General features: G+C 46.3%; 1 protein-coding gene and 1 long non-coding RNA gene across 4 annotated transcripts; one reads left to right on the forward strand and one right to left on the reverse strand.

Annotated features, from left to right (window-relative positions):
- Positions 1 to 5,230: 5,230 nt before the first annotated feature.
- LOC141279500 (uncharacterized) lies at positions 5,231 to 14,570 on the reverse strand. Of its 3 annotated transcripts, XR_012333835.1 has the most exons (6): positions 14,210 to 14,570; positions 13,668 to 13,745; positions 13,276 to 13,540; positions 12,260 to 12,395; positions 8,086 to 8,273; positions 5,231 to 7,242 (listed from the first exon to the last, which is right to left on the reverse strand). It is a non-coding gene; the product is annotated as an uncharacterized lncRNA (long non-coding RNA). The 3 variants fall into 3 exon arrangements; XR_012333834.1 differs by having other exon boundaries at positions 8,086 to 8,241; positions 12,260 to 13,540; XR_012333836.1 differs by lacking the exon at positions 13,668 to 13,745 and having other exon boundaries at positions 12,260 to 13,540.
- Positions 14,571 to 14,641: 71 nt separating this feature from the next.
- On the forward strand, positions 14,642 to 21,293 carry IGFBP3 (insulin like growth factor binding protein 3). The gene is made up of 5 exons (XM_004332597.4): positions 14,642 to 15,206; positions 18,148 to 18,374; positions 18,840 to 18,959; positions 19,994 to 20,130; positions 21,176 to 21,293. Exons 1-4 carry the CDS (start codon positions 14,648 to 14,650, stop codon positions 20,117 to 20,119), a joined length of 1,032 nt encoding a protein of 343 aa, XP_004332645.4. The 5' UTR covers positions 14,642 to 14,647; the 3' UTR covers positions 20,120 to 20,130; positions 21,176 to 21,293.
- Positions 21,294 to 22,531: the final 1,238 nt, after the last annotated feature.

Here is a 22,531-nt window from a genome sequence, read left to right on the forward strand (position 1 = left end):
AAAAAAAAATTTGCAACCTACATCACAAATGATTAATAGCCTTAAAATACGAAGTTTCTTACTATAGAGAAGAGAGAAGAAAAAGAACAAGAAGTTTACAGAGCAGTTCACAAAAAAAAAAAAAGAATTGAAAATGACCTTTAAACATATGAAAAGATGCTTGACTCACTGAGAACAAGAGGAAAGCAAATTCCAAGTATACTGAGTTACCACTTCTCACCTATCAGATTGGCAAAAATTCAAAAGGTTGACCACATATAATGAGGCAAGACTAAAGAAAACACTGTCTCCCATAAACCCAGGGGGAATGCAAAATGTCACAGTCTCTGTGGAGGGCAATTTAGCTAAATCATGCAGGCATTTACCCTTCAACCCAGCAACGTCTCTTCTAGGAATTTACTGGCAAGAATTTTAAAAAGACATATGCACAGGGTTACTCACTGCAGCAGTATTTTACAAAAATACAAAAAGATGAAAGGAAAAGAAAAAAAAACAGAAAAGAGAAAGCTGGAAACATTCCAAATCAATAGGATCTAGTTGGGAAAGTGACCGCACGTCACCTGAGGAAATGCCATGCATCTGTAAAGATGATTGAGACATCTGCTTCAAGGCAGAATACAGAAAACGGTAAAAAGACCACCCCTTTGTTTTCTCACCAAAACGTCCCATTGTTTTCTCACCAAAACAATGAGAAAAGAAGATACACTTAGAACAAAATAAAATGTGACTTAAACCTATCAGAAATATGCAGATATAAAGAAGTCCAAATTTACTGAATTCCGGAAGAGTTCTAATCCCTCCCCAGGTAAGAAAAGATCAATGGCCGCTTTCCTCCTTGAGATCACTGCAGAGCAGATGAGCAACTTGGCCAAGATGAAGAGATTTAATGGGCTGGAATCTGGAGGATCCCCAAAAAAAGAGCTAGCTCACACATGTGCCGATTCTCCCACTTGAGAAGATGGAGGTTAGTCTACAAAGAGAGACAGGGATATCTCCATAGTTTGGAGGCATTTAGATCCAAAGCCTTTACTCCAGAGAGGAATCTGGTGTCACCCTCAAGATGTTTGAAACCAGAAATGAATTGCAACTACTAACAGCACAAACCAGCCATGGCCCAGCTTAACTCCTGATTGGATCAAAGGGATGAGCTCCTGACTCTGGTCACCCTCTCCACTGTTCTTTATAGTCAAAGTCAAGGGTAAAACCAAAATTATCAGATGTTCATGGAAACAAGGAAATGAAAGCCACAATAAAGGGAATAACAGGTAACAGAGGCACACTGAGAGATGACCCGGATTTTGGAATTAGCAGAAAAGGATTTAAAATAACTTATAAGTATACTAAAGTCATCAAAGAAGAATAGGAAAATGAATTAAAAGATGGATAATTTAAGCAAAGAAATGAAAAACTAGGCAAAAGATCCCAATGGAAATGCTAGAATTCAAAAACCTTATAACTGAAATTAAGAACCTATTCAGTTGGTTTAACAGGGGGCTGAACAGAACAAAAAGAATCAGTGAACTCAAGATAAGTCAATAGAAAGGACTCACATTGAAGCATAGAAAGAAATAAAACAGATACTGCATCACATCATAGATATGTAGACAATATCAAACAGTCTAATAAGGATGTAACTGAGTTCATAGGAGGGTGATAAAGGAGCAAAAGAAACATTTGAACAGATGATAAGTGAGAATTTCCCAACCTTGTCAGAGTCATCAAACCAACAATTCAAAAGCTCAACAAATCCAACGAAGGATAAACACAAACATCTATACCAGGGCATGCGCTAGTCAAACTTCTGAAAACCAAAGAAAAAGAGAAGCTGGGTAAAAGCATGCAGAGAAAAGAAACAACTTATGTTCAGGGTAACAACAAAAAGAAAGGCAGGTGACTTTTCCTAAAGCACAAAGGAAGCCAGAGTGATGAAAATGAAATCTTCTGTTTAAATGCTGAAAGAGGGCTTCCCTGGTGGCGCAGTGCTTAAGAATCTACCTGCCAATGCAGGGGACACGGGTTTGAGCCCTGGTCCAGGAAGATCCCACATGCCACAGAGCAACTAAGCCTGTGCGCCACAACTACTGAGCCTGTGCTCTAGAGCCTGCAAGCCACAACTACTGAAGCCCACACGCCTAGAGCCCGTGCTCCACAATAAGAGAAGCCACCGCAATGAGAAGCCCGTGCACTGCAACGAAGAGTAGCCCCCGCTCGCCACAACTAGAGAAAGACTGCGTGCAGCAACAAAGACCCAACTCAGCCCAAAACTAATTAATTAATTAATTTTTTTTAAATGCTGAAAGAAAAAGATTTCCAACCCTAAATTCTAGAGTTGGCAAATACAGACTTTAAAAATGAAGATGAAATAAATCATTCCCAGAAAAAAAAAGAAAGCTGAGAGAAGGCTTCAGCACCCTGCCGACACTGAAAGAAATACTAAAGGAAGATCTTCAGGCTGAAGGGGATGATCTGAGATGAAACACGTGTCTGCAGAGAGAGATGGAGTCATCCACGTGAGTCGACACGTGGCCAAAGACAAAAATATTTTTAATATATGTAAGACTCTTTTTAAAGCAAAAATAATAGCATGTGTTGTGTGTTTCATAGCATGTGTGTAAGTAAAACACATACCACAACAGCACAACAGTGCAGATCCTGGTAACAGAGTTACGTTGTTCTGAAGTTCTCACATTGAGAAGTGGTCTGATAGGAACTCCTGGTTTCCTGAGAAACGGTTAGTGGGGTCACTGTAATCTTAAAGTTAAGGATAAAAACAACACACACACAAAAAAAAAATCTTAAAGTTAACAATGAAAACAATACAAAAAGCCAACAGAGGAAAGAAAGTGGAAAACCAAAAGATATTTAATGAATCCAAAGGAAGGCAGGAAAAGAGAAGGGGGATGAAGATTCAGTGGAACAAATAAGTAAAAAGAAAAGAGGAAAATCAGTACCATTTACAAATAAAGTAAACAGGAAAATGGTGAACTCGACCCAATCAAAGGAATAATTAGATTAAACATTAATTAACAAAAACACTCCACTTAAAAGACAAGGATAATCGGACTACGTTTAAAAATCAAAGAAAGACCCAACTACTGGCTATTTATAAATGATGCACTTTAAATATAAACAAACCATTAGGCTTAGAGCAGAAGAATGGAATATATATACCAAGCAGACACTAATTATAAGAAAGTTTCAGTGGCTAAATCAATATCAGATGAAGCAGACTTCAAGAAAAACAGTACCTCCAAAGATAAAGAAAGAACTCGTTTTTGTTTTTTGGGGTTTTTTTTGGCAGTAGGCGGGCCTCTCACTGTTGCGGCCTCTCCCGTTGCGGAGCACAGGCTCCGGACGCGCAGGCTCAGCGGCCATGGCTCACGGGCCCAGCCGCTCCGCGGCATGTGGGATCTTCCCGGACCGGGGCACGAACCCGTGTGCCCTGCATCGGCAGGCGGACTCTCAACCACTGCGCCACGAGGGAAGCCCAAGAACTCGTTTTTTAAAGGAGAATCAATTCATCAAGAAGACAAACAATGTTAAATGTGTATAGTCACTTAGTAACAAAGCTTGAAAATACATGATGCAAAAACTTACAGAAATAAAAGATGAAACAGGTAAGTCCACAGATGTAATTGGAAAGTTCATATTCTTCCCTCAATAATTAATTGATTGGTATTCCCTCTTTAGGAGACGGAGCCTGATTCCCCTCCCCTGAGTATGGGCTGGTCTTGGTGACTTGCTTCTAATGAATAAAGAAGTGACAGTTTGTGACTTGAGGAGCAGGTCATTAAAGGGGATTGTGGCTCCTGTCCCGGCTGCCTTCTGCCTCAGATGACATGATCTGGGGAAGCCAACTGCATGTTATGAACGAGCAGCTTGATGACCCACGTGGCGAGGAACTGAACCCTCTTGCCAACAGCCATGTCACTAAGCCATCCTGGAAGTGGGTCCTCCATCCCCAAGGGGCACGTGAATGGGAGGTACCCAAAGCAGCATCCCAAATGCTCTGAGAACTGAACTGAGATTTAGACCAGAGCCCACATCACAGAATAACCCCTGTATAATTCAGGCCTGAGGCAGACCCAAAGCAGCATCACAAATCTTTAAAGCAGAACTGAGGTTAGAACCACTGGCCACAGAGAGTGAAACAGAACTTGTGGTTGGGCCTAACCAAGGTGATATACTGCTAAAAAATAAATAAACAAACAAACAACAGCATCAACATTCCCCATAAGATTATAAGAGGACCCTGCACCTAGGGTCTAAAGGACATACATTTCTTGCATGGAACACACAGCAGAAAAGCTGGGAGAGTATGAATAATTCTCCAGAGAAAAGACAGTCGACAAAGGCCAACCTCCAGACAACCCAGACGTAGAAATGATCAAAAACGTAAAGTAGCCACTAAAACCATGCTCCATGAGGCCAAAGAAAACAACCTCCAAGTGAAAGAAAAGTGCTCAACAGAAAAAGGAAGTGTAAAAAATAACTCAATGAAAATTTTAGAAGAAAAAAATGTAATATGTGAAATAAAAATTCACTGGATCAGCTCAGTAACAAAATGGAGATCATGAAGAAAAGAGTTAATGAACTTTAAAATAGATTAATAGAAATTATCCAGTCTAAACAACAGAGAGAAAAAAAGATCCAAAACAAATGTGTTATGACCAGAGCACCAGAGAGGTACACAACAATCTCAAAGTAACATGGAAGATGATAAGAAAAGATCAGCAGAGAAAACAGAATTTGAAAAAGAATAGCTGAAAACTTCCCCAAATTGATGAATAATGCAAATTTACAGATTCAGAAAGTGAGAAAACTTAAAGAGGATAAACTCCAGTGAAATCATAGGCGAACACTTCATAATCAAACTGTGGAAAACAAAAGATAAAGAAAAGAAATTAAAAGCCAGAGAATGTAACACATTGCATAAAAGAGAACAGAAATGTTCTCTAAGGATTTTCCTTCACAAGGAGGAAGCCATAAACAGGTCAGGAAGACAACCACGGGAGGTTTGTCAAGTAGCCGGGTGGTCGTCCAGATGTTTGCACACAGACTTTGAGACCTGTGGCCGGTCACTGATGGGGGAAAGTGGGATGTCAAGGTTCATCCTGCCCCGGATCTGAGCCCATGGACTTCTGATGGCCTCCGAAGTCTCCATCAGAGCCCGGAAACCAGTGTCTATACAATGTTTGGAGAAGTTGCCATCTCCACCTGCTGACTCTAGATCGCCAGGGTGGGGATCCGCAGCCTAACTGCGGCTCAAGGTTAAAAGCCACAGATAACCACGCTTGTTCCTTTTTATGGGGCAGTCATCCCAGCAGATCTTGTGCTGACGTCACTTTGTACCTGCTTTCAAGAAAACCTGTTGATTCTGTGGACAGCCCCAGTGGAGACAGTGAACTCTGTCTATAGTATAAATGTTTATACTGTGTTTCTAAGACATTCTTTGAGGCAAATTACCTGTATATACATAGGTGAACTTTTATAAAACTCTTCACAAATTGCATCTTATAAAATGGACACAAATACTAGTGATAGTTTACCCTTCGTACAGCATTGACAACTCTTTCGCTGAACACTGTAACTATTTTAAAAGTTTGATTGCTGAGGATAGAAAACTACTTGAATGAATTAAGTATCTGGGATTAGTCCTTAAAAAACAGATGTACCCACGCTTTTTAAAAAAGAACGACTTCATTGTCTAATTCTCAACTTCTTCTAAAAGAAGAACTGTCTAATTCTTAAGTGGGCCAATTAAAAAAATAAAAGAATAGGAAAAGGTATAGCATGCAGACAATAATCAAAAGAAACTGGAGTGTCTAGCATCAAATAAGCAGACTTCAGAGGAAAGAATGTTAACAAGGTGAGGAGGAACATTGCGTGACGATAAAGCGTCAATTCACAGGATTCCAAAATATATATGCCGGACTCAGAGCCTCAAAATACACGAAGCAAAAGCTGATCAAACTGAACGGAGAACTGATTTTTGAACTTAAAGTCTGTGGCCACTCATAGCCCGCCTGTCTCAATTCCTGGTCCATCTCCCCTCAGCTCACCCTCTTGGGGAAACCACTCCCTGTTAAGTCCAACTGTCTGACAGCTCTTTGCACCTGTTGCTGAATAGAGCTGGAGAACAGGACACGGTCATGCTAATTAGTCTTATTTTAAATTCATGACATTCCAGTGGGTCCTTAATGCTACCATTTTCCCAAGCCATTCCCCTTCCCATGCTTGTGATCTCTATTTCCCCCTTTCTCCTCCCACCTGTGTTGGTTTTTCTCCTTTCCTCGCTGATAACTCAGGCTTTTTTTTTTCCTTTTTAGTTTCTCATGACCTCACTCACTGCTTTGGTAATTTCATCCAATCTCATTGTTTCAAGTACAAAATATATTCCTTTCTTTAGGCTGCCTAACAAATTACCACAAATGGGGTGGCTTAAAATGACAGAAGTTTATTACCTCCGTGTTCTGGAGGCCAGAAGTCTGAAAGGAAGGTGCCAGCAGGGCCAGGCTTCCTCTAAGACATTAGGTGGAATCATTCCTCACCTCCCCTAGCGTATGGTGGTGCAGGCAATCTTAGGCGTTCCTTGGCTTATAGCTAGATCTCCCCAATTTCTGCCTCTCTTCACAAGGCGTTCTCCCCTCTGTCTGTGCCTATGTCGAGATCCTCTTACATGGACACCTAACACTGGATTTAGGACCTACTCTCATCCTATATGAGCTCATCTTAACTAATTACATCTGCAAAGATGTTTAAAAATAAGTTCATATTCCATGTGTACATGAATTTCAAGGTAACACTATTTAATTCAGTATATTTTGCCCTCTGCCCTCCAAAAATTGACATCTGTCCTGCATACAAAATACATTCACCTCATCTTAAAATCTTCCATTCCAGAATTATCCCAAAATGTCATCTAAATATGATCAACTCAAAAAGTTCCACATCCCATAATCTACTTGCCTAAAGGGCCCAGATGGGTGATACTGAGGGTATGACCCATCCTGGGGCAAAATTCCTCTCCATGTGTAGACCTTTTAAACTAGAAAACATGTTATCTGCTTCCAAAATGCAGTGGTGGGGCAGGCATAGGATAGGCATTCCCATTTCAAAAGGGAGAAATTGGAAGGAATAAAAGGGTCATGGGTCCCAAGTCCAAAACCCAGCAGGGCAAATTCCACTAGGTTTGAGGACCTGAGAATAATCCTCTGTTGTTTGATGCTCCACACTCGGGGCCTGCAGAGAGAAAATCAAAACAAAACAAATCAAAACCTTCCTATAAAGAGAACTTCAGGACCAGATGGTTTCACTGATCAATTCTACCAACTATATAAAGAAGAAGTAATATCAAAGACTCTATACAAACTCCCCCAGAAATAAGATATTACAAGGAAAAAGAACTACAGATTAATATCTCCCATGAACAGATTCAAAAATTCTGAAAAAATATTTTAGCAAACCAAGTTCAGCAATATATAAAAGAATAAGACCAAGGGGCTAAGGGAAGAGATTGGGGTGGTGTGTGCTATCCCAAGAATGCAAGGCTGGTTTAACATTTGAAAATAATTCTATGTAACTCACCACATTAATAAGCTAAGAAAGAAAAGCTATATGATCATTTCCATAGATGCAGTAAAGGCATTGAACGAAAGTCAACATCCATTCCTAATAAAATGCTCTCTATGCAAAATAGGAAAAGAGAGGAACTTTGTCATCCTGATCATTGTCACCCATGCAAAACCGACAGCTTATATCATACTTGATTATAAAAGTCCGAATGCTTTTCCCCCAAGATCAGAAACATAACAAGGATGTCCTCTTTTACCATTCCAAGCATCATACTAGAAGTGCCAGTCAGTGTTACAAGGCAAGAGAAAGAAATAAAAGGCAACCAGATTGGAAAACAACATAAAACTTCTTTATTCACAGATGACATAATAGAACTACTAGAACTGAAAAAAAAAGAACTACTAGAACTAATAAATGAGTTTTGCACATTTGCAGGATACAAAATCAATATACCCAAATCAATTGTATACTAGTGATAAAAACTTAGAAATTTAAATCTTAAAAATATACCATTTATGGGCTTCCCTGGTGGCGCAGTGGTTGAGAGTCTGCCTGCCGATGCAGGGGACACGGGTTCGTGCCCCGGTCCGGGAAGATCCCACATGCCGTGGAGCAGCTGGGCCCGTGAGACATGGCCACTGAGCCTGCGCGTCCGGAGCCTGTGCTCTGCAATAGGAGAGGCCACAACAGTGAGAAGCCTGCGTACCAGAAAAAGAAAAAGGAAAAAAAAAAAAAAAAAAAAAAAAAAAAAAAAAATATATATATATATATATATATATACCATTTACAATTGCATCCAGAAATACTTAGAAATATGTATGACAAAACACATGCATGACTTATACGCTGAAAAATAAATGGATATATATACTGTGTTCATGAGTCTGAAGACCCAGTATTATTGAGGTCAATTCTTCCCAAATTGATCTCTAGAATCAGAGAAATCCTAGCCAAAATGCTGGTAGATATATCTAGATATAGATACAGATATCTAGATATATATAGATACATCTATCTATATTGAAAATTTGGTTCTAAAATTCATGTGAAAATTCTAAGACTTAAAAGAGCCAAAACAATTTTTTTTTAAAAAAAAGAATAAATTTGAAGAACTAGCACTATCTGATTTTAAGATTATTATAGAACCACAGTAATGAGAACAGTGTGATACTGGCAGAAAGATAAATAAATAGAGATGGCATAATAAACAGATCAGTGGAAGAGCATAGAGAATCCAAAAATATACCCACACATATATAGACAACTGATTTTCAACAAAGGCATAAAAGCAGTTCGGTGGAGGATAGTCTTCAGAAAATGATGCTGGAAATAGGATATCCATATAACTTCAATCCATACCTCACACCAAATTTGAAAATTAACTCAAAATGGACCATAGGCCTAAATGTAAGAGGTAAAATTATAAAACTTTTAGAAGAAAACAAGATAAACCCTTGGTGTGAGACTTTGGGTTGGGCAAAGATTTCTTAAACATAACACTAAAAGCATAATTTATAAAAGAAAAAAAGGATAAACTGAACTTCATCAAAATTTAAATTTTCACTCTTCATAATATCTTGTTAAAAATTTAAATGACCAGCCATAGATTGGGAGATAATATATCCAGCAAATATCATATCCAGTAAAGAAGGACTTGTATCCAAAATGTATAAAGAAACCTCAAAACTCAATAAGAAAACAAACAGCCCAATTTTTTAAGTGGGCAAAAATTTGAACAGACACTTCAGAAGAGAGAAGATACACAGATGACAGATTAGCACAAGACAAATGCTCAGCTTCTGTAGTCATTAAGGCAATGCAAATTAAAACCAAAATGAGATACCACTACTTAAATAATAGAATGCCTAAAATTAAAAAGACTGCCCATCCCAAGTGTTGGCAACTGGAACTCTCATATACTGCTGGTGGGAATGTAAAATGATACAAACGTTCTGGAAAACAGTTTGACAATTTGTCAATTTCATAAAACATCAAGTATATCTATCTATCTATATATATATATACACACACATATATGTGTATACATATTCTATATATGAATATATATAAATGTCTGGGCATATATGATATTTTATATGTATTATATATATATGATTATATATCATATAATCCAGATATTCCACTACTAGTATTTATCCAGGAGAACTGAAAACTTGCACCCATACAAATATTTGTACATGAATGTTCACAGAAGTTTTATGTTTAATGGCCAAAAAATGAAAACAACTCAAATATACAAGTTAATATATTTTAAAAACCAGGGTTGTATGTATACAATGGGATTCAACTCAACAACAAAAGAAGTGAACTCTTTATTCTTCCCTGCATCAACAGGGATAAATCTCAAAATAATTATGCTGAGTAACAGAAACCAGATGAAAAAGAGTCCATACTGTATGATTCCATTCATATAAAATTCTAGAAAATGCAAACTAGAGTAACAGAAAGGAGATCACTGGTTGGGAAGTGACAGGATTGGTGTCAGTGCCAGAGGCAAACCAGCTGAATGGAAAATGCCCCCCAAATCTTCCTTGCTCCCTATTGGCCAGGGAAAGACCATATTATGCCCATGGCCAGTTTGACCACTGCATACCATCGCCAAGAAACATGTTAACATTTGAACTAATGAGTCAGGAATCTGGAGCGGGTGGTGGGGGGCGGGGGGGGCGCTGGGGGGGCTTTGGTTTGGAATCCATTTGAGAATAAATCCTCTAATTTAAGGTTTGTTCAGGTGGCTCTGTAAATACAGGAATAAATTTCGACTTCCCATGTACTGGTATTACTGTGTCCAAGAGCTAATCCTTCCATGGATGCCATGAGATACACAGCAGTGCTCTTTCCTGGTCTTGGAATCAAGGTTCAGAACCTGCTCCGGTCAGAAGCTAGCAAGGGTGGGCAAACACTCAGGTCTCCTGTGATCAAGGTCCCAATCTCCCTCTTAGTTCCCGAAGTTCCAGCCTTGAACAAAAGCTGGATCTGAGACAGACTCAGGAATTGCCCCCCTGTGAACGACCAGAACAGAGGAACAGCCCTCGCCCTGTAAATGACTACACAGGCATGGGTGCCAGGGCCCATGGGGACAGCAATGCTATTGTGAGAGCAAAGGCTGTGGACAGGGAATCATTGTGCTGAACAGAAACCTGCCTTTCACTGGGTGGGAGCCCAGAAGGCTTGTCTTCTGCTTACAACGTGCCCAAGCCCTTTCTCTGGAAGCCCTTCATCCATCTCCAAATTGTCAGACCAAGCAGGATGGCACTAACTCTGAAGTCCCCGGCTCTAATGCCACTGGTGCCACTTTCCCAATCCACTTTATCAAGCTTCCCTCTCAGAATTCTACCTCCTCTGAAAGACACGTGCCAACACCCATGCTGTCCATTCCAAGGCCTCCCTCATCCCTCCAGGCACACAGAGCTGCGGTCCTTGCAAGCTCATATCCCTCCTTAAGACTCAACTCACCTCTCTGAAGCTCCTTTCGACCACATAGGAGAGTCTGTGCCCCCTCCCCTGGGTCACAAACACACTTGGTCAACTCTTCTGTGTTTCTCATGGTCACACTGCACACCACTGTCTGGCCCCCATCAGTCTCTCCAGACAGCCTGTGGGACCCTGTGGCCAGCACATGGAAGTGCTCCGTTTGCGGACAGATAAACTCTTAATGGTGTCATTTGTAGGTTAGGGTCATTTCTAGTGTTCTTCTCAGCAGTAATGTCCTAATGCATCCCCAAACTCAGGAGACTTACCTAGCAGGCCATCTGATGGAGGGGAAATTAAGTTCCCTTTCCCCACCCACACCTCCTGTAGCGGGAAATGGCAAAGCTTTAGGCAGAGTGGCACCGATCCCTGAAACTAGGTCCATAACGTCACTCCCCTCTAGGAGTTAGGACATTTCTGTTTCAGAGTCTACTGTGGTAGGTAAACCTGACAGCCACACCTCTGGGACATAGAAGAGAGGGCTTGCTGCTAGGGGCAGGGAGAGAGACCATAGGGTGGTGTGTCCAGCTAGGGCAGAAGAGAAGCAAGGGAGGTGGACGTCATATGGAGACAAGGTGCCTGTGAGCTGCTCTAAGAAATGAGTGGCTTCTGTCATGAGGTGAAGATAGGCAGGCTGGCCCAGCAATCACCCCTCATAATCAGGCCAACTGAATTTTGTTAGTGAAAAGGGATATATCCCATCCTGTCTCCTGTCTGTTATGCCAACGGTTGTCCGCTACTTCACAATTATTCAGCAATTTATGCCAAGTACCTTCACCAGGGGAAAAGCCATCTTTCCTACCGACCACTTTATGTTAATAACCACAAACGCCAGATGAATTGGTAGTTTGACAAAATTAACTAGAATGCCACAAAATTAAGTTTTATCCCGTCCAAGTCCCCAAGTCTTCCCTGCAACAACTACATTCCATGGTGAGGGGAGGAGGGGATTGTGGTTCCCTGCAGTTTTGTGAAATAAAAATGATTAAAAATTGAAACACAATTCTCCCCACATCACTGCCCCAGATTTACTTTGCAAGATTTCACGAGAAAGGTCATGAGAGTCTATGAAACGCTGTTGTGGAATGTTATTGCAAGTTACAGTGTAACCTTTAGTTTTCTTGGTCTCTGGCTTGTTCAGGGACATCCCGACGCTTAGGCGCCCCCTAGGGACTCCGCGCAGAACACTCACCTTTTCTCCAACTGCACGGCGAGGTCTGTGACTTTAGACATTCTCCCTGGGCTTCCCTTGTCCGCTACTTAGATGATGATGCTGGTAAGGGCTTCCCCGGGGCTTCCCCGGTGGCGCAGTGGTTAAGAATCTCCGCCTGCCAATGGAGGAGACACGGGTTCGAGCCCTGGTCCGGGAAGATCCCACATGCCGCGGAGCAACTAAGCCCGTCCGCCACGACTACTGAGCCTGCACTCTAGAGCCCGTGAGCCACAACTGCTGGGTCCGTGTGCCACAACTACTGAAGCCCGCCCACCTAGAGCCCGTGCTCCCAAAAAGAGAAGCCACCACAATGAGAAGCCTGCGCACCGCAACGAAGAGTAGCCCCCGCTACTCGCCGCAACCAGAGAAAAGCCCGTGTGCAGCAACAAAGACCCAAGGCAGCCAAAAATAAAATAAAATAGACAATGCTGATAAAAAATGTCACACTGACCAAAGACCAGCTCAGCCCCGGGTATAACACTGTGCTAAACAGAGGCGGACCTGCCACCCCAAGAATCTTCTGATACAGAAACTGGCCGGAATATCAGAGTCAAGTTCTCCATGGTTAGCTATTAAGGAGGAACACATGTTTTGTTTCAATTTTCCAATGAAATTGGAGACCCTGTTCTTGGCTGTCAAAGCAGATAACATACAGGTACAAGGAGTGGTACAGGAGAAAGGGAATAGACAGCGATGGTTATGGCACAGTTCACAGTAAACAGGGCAATCTAGCCTGAGTGCTGGGGAAGGAGGTGGGGCGCGACGGGGACATGAGGGGCTGTGCCTTTGCGGGCCGGGGGAGACAAGACCCTCTCTGCCTTTTATCTGTTCTCCTTTGTAAAGCCTCAGTTAGTACTATTATTTTATTATTTATTTGCTATGAGTAAATTGGCCTTCCCAATTTACTAAAAGGAGGCGATGTATGGTGATATATACACATATATATATATATATACACACATACACACACAGAGTAGGGACCATGTTAACTTCACCCACGGCTGCGTAGAGCTCTGCCCGGGGTGGAGGAGGGAATGCAAGGAGGTCCTCATTTGCTGTTTCTACTGCAAACTGCAAAAGGGTCCTCCTAGACACCGATCCTCCTCCTAGGACAAGTATCCGTTTTCTACAGCGTCCAGGAAAGTCCGCTCACGCGGTGGTCTCGCCACTTCCCACTGCTGATCCACACGCCCTTTGTAAGAGCCTTGCAAGTGTAATTCCAAATTCAATCCTGGACCACTGGCGTCCTCTGTTGGTCACCTAGGGAAGGGGCGCGCAGACACAGTTGAAAAGATCCGCACGGAGCCGGCCCACCAGATTCACCGAGACCTCCCGGCGCAATTGTGCTCTCGGACTTCCCCCCCCCCGCCCAGTGCAAAGTGTTTACATTGCACAGATGAGCGAGAATTCCAAAGTCTCCACTTCATCGCACCGCAGGAAACTTAGTACAGGAATACAAAGTGACCTGAAAAAATGATAGTGGAAATCACCAATTTTAAGGACTTAGGTTATTAATCACGCTTCAGCAGTGCTGGCTTTATTGGTTTTTATATTCTTTTGTTGTGAATGTAAGCTCTATTTGAAAACAATGCCTAAAACAAGAACAGGCGTCATGTCAAATCTCTGACAAGCCTTGCTAAGGACCCATTCGCCGCCGGCCCACTTTGCTAACCAAGTACTTGCGTACAGACGGCAAGTGTGAGCCCTCACCTCTTTGAGAAGTTACGTGGAAAGGACGAAAACCACGTGCGCACCTGCAGACGCGCATTTGTGGGGGGAAGGTAGGTGCTAATGATAAAACCCCGAGTCCTTGGCTCCCCGAGACCCCGATGCGAATCGGGTATCCTCATTCACAAATTCATCCCCCGACCCAAGGTATTAAATGTTGCAAAGCTTTGCCAAGTACACACGGTGAAGAGCTGTGCTCACCAGTTTCCCTGACACCATCTCGCCACGGAGCGACCTCAACCTGGGGCACAGAGGGAGAAGGGCGGCTGCAACGGGGTGGCCAAGGTGGGGGGCGCTGGGGTGGCCTGGGGCGCCGGAGATGCCGGGGTGGCCGAAGCGCTTGGGTGGCCGGAGGCACCTGGGACGGCGGGGTGGTGGTGCTGCCGAGTTCCCGGGGACCGAGGGGTTCCGGGGGGGTGGGGGGGGCGCCGGGCATGAGCGAGCGAAGCAGGTGCGCGGACGGCCGCGCGCTACGCGCCCCCGCACTCGGCCAGGCCGCACAGGGCGAGGCGCGGGCCCGGGGATCCGGGTCCGCGCCGGCCCGCCCCCGCCCCCCTCCCCGCAGACGGCGCGCCGTTCCGGGGCGTGTCCTCGGCCACCCGGCTTCTATATAGTGGCTGGCGCACCCAGGCTGCCCAGATGCTAGCGCGGCGGCTCCGCACTGAGGATTGGACCCTTCCTGCCACGCTCCCACATCCTCGCGCCGCTCGCTGTCGCCCCGTCCCCGCGTCCCCCGGCCAGCCCAGCATCGGATCTCCGCGGCGGAGAGGAGGATCCCCGCTCCCTGCCATGCTGAGGGCGCGCTCCGCGCTCTGGACTGCGGCTCTGACCGCGCTGGCATTTCTCCACGGGCCGCCAGCGGCACGGGCCGGCGCGGGCGCTGCGGGCACCGGCCCAGTGGTGCGCTGCGAGCCGTGCGACGCGCGTGCCCTGGCCCAGTGCGCGCCACCTCCCCCTGCGCCCCCGTGCGCCGAGCTTGTGCGCGAGCCGGGCTGTGGCTGCTGCCTGACGTGCGCGCTGCGCGAGGGTCAGCCTTGCGGCGTCTACACCGAGCGCTGCGGCTCCGGCCTCCGCTGCCAGCCGCCGCCCGGCGAGCCACGCCCGCTACAAGCGCTGCTGGACGGCCGCGGGATCTGCGCCAACGCCAGCGGCGCCGGCCGCCTGCGCGCCTACCTGCTGCCCGCAACGCCCGCGCCAGGTGAGCTACCCACGCCAGGTGCGCCGCCGAAGCGCGCCCCTCGGCCAAGGCCAAAGGTGGTACCTCTGTGGAGACTTCGCTGCTGTTCCCACCCCAAGGGTTGTAAGTGGGGAAGCTGAAGCCCCGCGAGGCGAGGGCGCTCGCCTGAGGGACCCTCCGCAACCGGCCCTCTACTCGCTCCGTTCTTTGAGTGCAGAGTTCTTGTAAATTGTAAAGCGCTTTCGGCGAAAATGGGTTATAGATTTCCTGGGCAGGGAGGGAGCGGACAGAGGTTAACGGTCAATGGAGAGATCCTGGACGGAGGAGATTCTCAAGCCATTCATGCAGGCGCCGCGCCGAAACGTGGGCGTGTACTGTGCGGCCCAATTCCGTACCGCGACTTCTGTTTCCCACGAACGAAGAGCGAGCGTGTCCATGCCGAGGATGCTTGCGGGGCCGGGGGCGCAGGGAATGGGCCAGGGCGGATTTGGACGGGGAAGGTGGGCAGGCACGTTGAGGGAAATGGTAGCTGGCTTTAAAAATACTGAATTACACAGACTTACGGTTTGCAAAGCAGTTTCAGGCCCGGGGGTGTCCCAGAAGCAGCGAGGTGGGAACCGGGTTGGACAACCTGACGTTCAGAAAGAAATGACTCTGGAGTTGGCAGGTGTTCCTCTAAATTTCAAGCACGCTTAGCCAGCCTCACTCAGGTATGTGAATGCACTTACCGCGTCGCTGAAGGCTAGGAGATAAAGCCCTCACCTCCAGCCACCAGCTGGACAGGCCACCGTGGGCTAGCCCCCATCTGGGGCTAGAAGGATGGAAATCCCCTTATAATTTCCTTACCTGCAGATTTCCACTCCCAGGTGAGGCTATTTCCTTTCAGGACTCGTGGAAAGGTAAAATTACAACTGCCTGAAACATATACTGGCTCCGGTAGACTGGTTAGAATTGCTGGATGTATTTGTCTCTCAGGGCAGTTGGGGCGTTTGCTGTGTGTGTACTTCATTGTTACCGTTCATTTTTGGATATTCAGAAAGTGATCTTAGAAGTTTTTATAGATGTTGTAACTTTTGGCTAGACTATAATGGGAAGTAAGATTACTGTCTTAGTAGCTCCACAGTATAGGTTGATGGGGTTTATTATAAAATTACGGAAAGATCTAAGTGACTTCTAAAATCCACCTGGGGGGGGTACATTTAAATAACAGTCAAAAGTTTAAGAAAATTATCTGTGGCTTAAATGGAACGGTTTTCTTTTCCTCTCTCAGCAGGCATTAGAAAGAAACCAAGGAAGTTTAAGAAATTACTCAGAGTTCTTGGAAAAGAAATGCAAATATATTCATTTGCATATTCTTAGCATCCCCTTTGCCCCAGTACTTCCGTGGAAAAAAAAAACAAATAAAACTAAGATGAAAGGAAATTGAAACCAAATTCTACCAATTAAAAACTTACTCTGTCGGTTGCTGGGCTGGATAAATTTGTGCTTCCCCAAACACCAGACCCCTTGGGAACTTTGCAACTTCTCCTCATGGAACTGTTTCTTTTCCCGGGTGATCGAAACCCAGAGAGAATGAGGACTTCCCCCAAACACCCCTGTGAGCGCACCTGCCCGAGATGCCTCCAGGAGAGAGCAGGGCTTCTGCAACAGAAGCAGAGTATCTTTCAGCCCTTCTCAACCCTCCAGAAGCACTCTCCAAGCCAGAGCTAGACATTTGCTCCTCGGAGCCTAGAGCCAGAGGCCTTGGCAGGCTTCCAGGCAGGTGAGCAGGCTTGCCACCTTGATGGGCCAGTTCTCGGGAAGGTAGAGAACAGGTCAGCTGGAGCAGTGCGCTTGGCACCCCAGGGGTAGTAGATGTGGGATCAGATAGCGAACTGAGCCCCACCTAGGAGGGGGAGGCATCAGGACTCTGCTCATCAGTGAGGTCATCCTATGACAGTTACCTGGCTGCACAGAACCAGGCAAGAGGAAGGGGCTCCCCACTGGCCCGTCTCCCTTAGCCGGCCCAAGTTCATCCTGGAAAGGAACAGAGAGCGTTCTCCTTCCATATCAGCTGCAATTTAGCCAGTATACTTCAAATCCCAGTGACGCTGTGGACATTCCAATATCAATAGCAAGTGTGTCTTCGTTAGTTTGATTACAATCAGAGATGTGCAGAAGCGGCTTCCTTTTCAGAGTGAAGCTCTTTGGCACAAAGGATTGTTAAGCCTTGTTTGGTGGTGTCCTCATCCCATTTGCTCCTATGCAGACAAGGAAGGAAGGACTCACCCAGGACAGTGCCCCAGGATCCGCAGGGTCTGTGCAGCTCCTGTGGGTGTTCCAGACCCTGCGCGGACAGTGAGAGATGTGACGGCGAGACCTGTGAAACACTACCCACCCGACATGCCTCATGAGTCCAGGGGCCTGAGGCAAAGGCGCTTTGTGGAGAATTCAGTTTCCCCGCCTGAGCCCTTTGCCTGGCGGCACTTAGGACGGGCTGGAATCAGAATCCCTGGGGCTTGCTGACTCCCAGGTTTCTGCCATCGCCCCAGCGCTTCTGATTCAGCAGCGCCGGGTGGGGCAGAGGATGTGCTTGTCCACAAGTCCACACGGGGGAGGCCCGCACTGGGGCATCCCTGAGGGATTTCTGAGTGGGCCTCGGAGCCTTCCCTGGCTCGGCTCTGCCCCCTCCTGGTGGAGGATGGGAGGTACTTGAAAGCTGAGAGCACGGAAAGCATTTTTCTTCAGCAGCACCCGCTTTGTAATAGCACGTGTCAGATTTCATTTTTAAGAGATGCCTTCTTGAGACCAAGGGGGTACCATTCACCACTAGTATTATGGAGTAATACTTTATCGAGGTGTTTTTCTAAACTCGGAATTATTGAATCACATTTCCATTCGGTTCGGACTTGGTCAAAATGGTAAGATCCCGTCGTTAAATGTCAATGACCCTCAAGTCTGTGTCTCCCTTGTGTCTTTCAAGGAAATGGCAGTGAGTCAGAGGAAGGCCACAGCGTGGGGAGCACAGAGAACCAGGCCCTGACCAGCACGCACAGGGTGCCCGACTCCAAATTCCACCCCGTCCACACCAAGATGGACGTCATCAAGAAAGGACACGCCAAGGACAGCCAGCGCTACAAGGTCGACTATGAGTCTCAGAGCACAGACACGCAGAACTTCTCGTCCGAGTCCAAGCGTGAGACGGAATACGTGAGCGCTTTTCCTTTTGCTGTTGAGGGTGGGGCTGCCCGGCCTGGGCATCTGGAGATCACGGGGTTGCTCTTTACTCAAGAGCCCCGGCAGTTATTCTGGTGGTCCTGCTGCTTGAGCGGGCAGCCAAGAGCCCATCCTTACAGACGGGCTATTGACCCTCCCCTATGGCAGAGATCTCCTGAGAATCAGTGTACTGCTCTCCAGGCAACTGCAGGGCAGAGAGGTGTTCTCACAAGAGCTGTTCACGTGGCCCCTGAGTGTCCTGGCCTGTGGGTCCCTGTCCCAGTTCTGTGCCTCGCTCTGCAGAGTCAGAAGAGAGACAGGGAGCCCTGGTTGGCAGCTGCGTGGGCACGATGACAGCTAAGTCGGGCAGAGACGCTCAGGGGCACGTGGCCGGTTCCCTGGGCGTTACAGGGTTTTGTCAGACGGGGAGTTCCCAGGTAACCTGAGTTTTCTCCCCAGGGGCCCTGCCGCCGGGAAATGGAGGACACGCTGAACCATCTCAAGTTCCTGAACATGCTTAGCCCCAGGGGCATCCACATCCCCAACTGCGACAAGAAGGGCTTCTACAAGAAAAAGCAGGTGAGCACGGTCCGCGAGCTCCTTTCTCTCCCACCGTCCGCTTACGCGGAGGAGACACCAGCCCTCCACCCAAGTGCTCTGGCTGCCGCCGTTGCTTGCGGTCCCTGCCACATCCAAGACCTCCGAGGGGCGTCCCCTAAATCCCTAAATCCTGGTATCTTCCCGCTGTCCGCTTCTGCCTCCCGACCCACAGGGCAACGCGAGGCCTCCCTGGAGCCTCTTACTAGCCGTAGAGGGACCCAGACCCGTGAGCACTGCACCGTGGAGGGATGTTTTTATTAACTATTGTAGAGAATTTCCAAGAAGCCTGACGTGAGCTGCTGTGGCAGGAGGCTTACCCTGAGGTCCCACGTTGGTCCCTTCCACACCCGTGCCTTCCTGGTGGTGACCAGCTGTAAAGAATAAGATACACTGTTATTTTAAGGCATGCTGAGTGTACCTCTGTAGGTTTCAGACCACTCTATGGGAGCATCTCAATGGACTTTCTAATTGGATGACTCCTACCTCAGCATCTACGGAATTAGTCACAGAACACAGGGCCACGTTCAGAGTGTTGGTGGGCGTGGCCTCGATTAGAGGGCCCCATCCTGTTCAGTGGCCACTGGTCTCTTTGCCTTTTCATATATTTCTATCAGTCCTTATTCAGCAAACTCACCCTGAGAAGGTACCATATACACAGCTTGGGGTGTGGTCTGAAAGACCCAAATGTGACAAGCACAGGGCAGATGGGACGTTATCATTGCCCCCATTCAGCAGATAGACCTGTAGGACCAACAGGGGCCAATGTCCACCCCAGCGAGACCCTGAGGGACACAAAACCACCAGGACCCCTGCTTTCTTGGGACACTCATACCTGCCCAGCATGCCCCCAGACACACGCTGTGCACACAAGGGCTTGATCAGTCGTGCTTCCGCTGCATAGCAGAGGCCGTGCTGGGAAACCTTCCTGGGTGCTGACCACCTGCCCCCGTCGTCAGGACCCCCTTGGCGGGGCCTCCCCGGGACTCACTGTATCATTTGTGCTTTGCCCACAGTGCCGCCCTTCCAAAGGCAGGAAGCGGGGCTTCTGCTGGTGCGTGGATAAGTACGGGCAGCCCCTCCCGGGCTTCGACGTGAAGGGGAAAGGGGACGTGCACTGCTACAGCATGGAGAGCAAGTAGACTGCGGCCACGTAAGCCCTGGGCGCTGGTGGGATCCGAGGGGGCGCAGGACCCAGCCTGGTGGGAGGGGCATCTACAGATCCCAGGGGCTGGCGACCCAGAAGCGGCACTGGCCTGGAGGACAGACCCACGCGAGACAGAGCCCTCAACCCGCCCAAACCAGAGCAGGAAAGAGGGTCTGTGGCCAGCTTGTCTTAGAGATACTTAGCCTCATTTTTTTTTAACTTTTTATTTTACATTAGTGTATAGTTGATTAACAATGTTGTGTTAGTTTCAGGTGTACAACAGAGTGATTCAGTTAAACGTATACATGTGTCTGCTCTTTTTCAAATTCTTTTCCCAGTTAGGTTGTTACATAATATTGAGCAGAGTTCCCCGTGCTATACAGTAGGTCCTTGTTGGTTATCCATTTTAAATATAGCATTGCCTCATTTTTAAAGAACTTAGAACACTTAAACATTCATACACAACGTAAGATTTCCAAAGTTAAGCTTTTCCCCCGTGAGCCTAATGGTTCATTTATCTTCACATGTAAACTGTTTTCATCCAAAAGAACTTGTTAAAGGAATGTGTTTCTAAAAGACGTGGCTTTTTCTTCCCAGTAAAATACATTATGGCTATTCTGGGAGTCTATGATTAATAGCATGTTAATAAAGTTTATTTAAATCTAACGTGAAAATGAAATTTCAAACCATCACGTGGAAGAATGAAATCATATTTAAAAATCTTTTTTCATAAATGAGAGAGCTATTGGGGGGAAAAAGATAAATATATTTCATCATCTCAAGACAAATTTAAGTAAACAGAAGAAACTGTCATTTTTAGTGATAAGTTCTGTTGCCTTGCAAGTTGGAAAAAATAATGATAATTTTAGGGTGATTATGTTAGTGAACACCGTGGGCGTCTCGTGGTGTTCTCTGCTTTGTTAAAAAGTGTGGAATGAGCCTCCACCCTGCCAATTGCCTGGCTATCATGCCTGTGATCCCAGCGTGGGCACCGCGCCCTTTTGATTTGGGGGGAGTCATTTCAATACATTCCTTTTTCTTTCTGTTTTAGTTCGTGTGGAGCTCAAATATGCCTTATTTTGCACAAAAGACTGCCAAGGACATGATCAGCAGCTGGCTACAGCCTCGATTTCAATTTCTTTTTGTGGTGAATTGATTTTTTTTTTTTTTTAAACCAAAGTTTAGAAAGAGATGTTTGAAATGCCTAGTTTTCTTCCAAATGGTGAACTTGGCATCTTTCCACTTTCCAGTAGTCAGTGAAACGCAGTTTGATTCTTCTTGTTGCTTCCTATAAAAATACCTGTAAGCTCAAGCACGGCGTGGCCGTAGCTCACACCACCCTGGAACCCTCCCCACGTGTTTGCCGACGCAGCCAACCCTCCACTTCATGCCTTAGCGACAGTGTTGCTTATGTAGACGCGCGCTTCGTCCCCACGTGTAAGATGAGACAAGGCCTCATGGAGAAGAGGAACGCCCTGCCCTCTGATGCCTGCACATCACAACGCACCCACCTGAAGCTACGTCTTGGAAGCAAGGGCCGGGGTCCCTGGACCAAGAAGATATTTTGTATCTTCAAGGGACCTGCACTGCTTGGAAACTAGTGGAGAGAATAAGGTGGAATCTTGCACAAAAAAATAATAATAATAATGACCAAGAATGTTCTAGGGAACTCTGGGAACCTACAAAGGTGGGGATTTCTGACCCTTCTTTGTCAGGCAGCTTCCTGAAGACACAGCCTTTGCTGAGGCCCCGTGGGGCAGGGGGGCAGGGTGATAGCCAGGGGTATCACAGATAATAGCCTTGTTCTCCAATGACTGCAGAAAATAGCGTTTTCCCACTCAACAATTCAAGAGCAAGTGTATTCTTGAGGATAAGCTCCTTAAAGACAAAAGAGGTTTATTTTCATCTCTCCCCTTTTGTCCTCCTTGGCACAATGTAAAAAATAATGATTCTATCTAACCTGGAAGACGAATGGCTTGCTGGGGAGACGGTCGAGGACACTGGGAGAACACAGAGAATCCCCCTTGCTTTGCTGCACTTGGACTTCCTTCTTTTCTTTCTAAGTCACACGTACACACAGAGAGAATACCCTCTTCATGACTGTTCACAGTGTATACGTCATCGTCCAGATATGATAGCACCTATACTAGATAATCCTAGACGAATTGTAAGCAATGCTAGAGAATATAAACACGGCCACGACGGAGGGAGGGGGCTCGTGCACAGGGCGCAGCCGCTCTCCTGGAGGCCACCCTCCAGGTCTGGCAGGAGAGTGGGGAGGGGCCCTCGGCCGCCCCACTGCAGCCTCTGGTTGGATGCACGCTGCACACAGCCCTCCTGGAGAACACAAAGGGATCTCAAGATGTTCTGCCTACCTATTAGCTTTCCTTTATTTTTTTAATTAAGT

This window comes from Tursiops truncatus, chromosome 9, assembly GCF_011762595.2.
Source record: "Tursiops truncatus isolate mTurTru1 chromosome 9, mTurTru1.mat.Y, whole genome shotgun sequence".
NCBI classification, from domain to species: Eukaryota; Metazoa; Chordata; class Mammalia; order Artiodactyla; family Delphinidae; genus Tursiops; species Tursiops truncatus.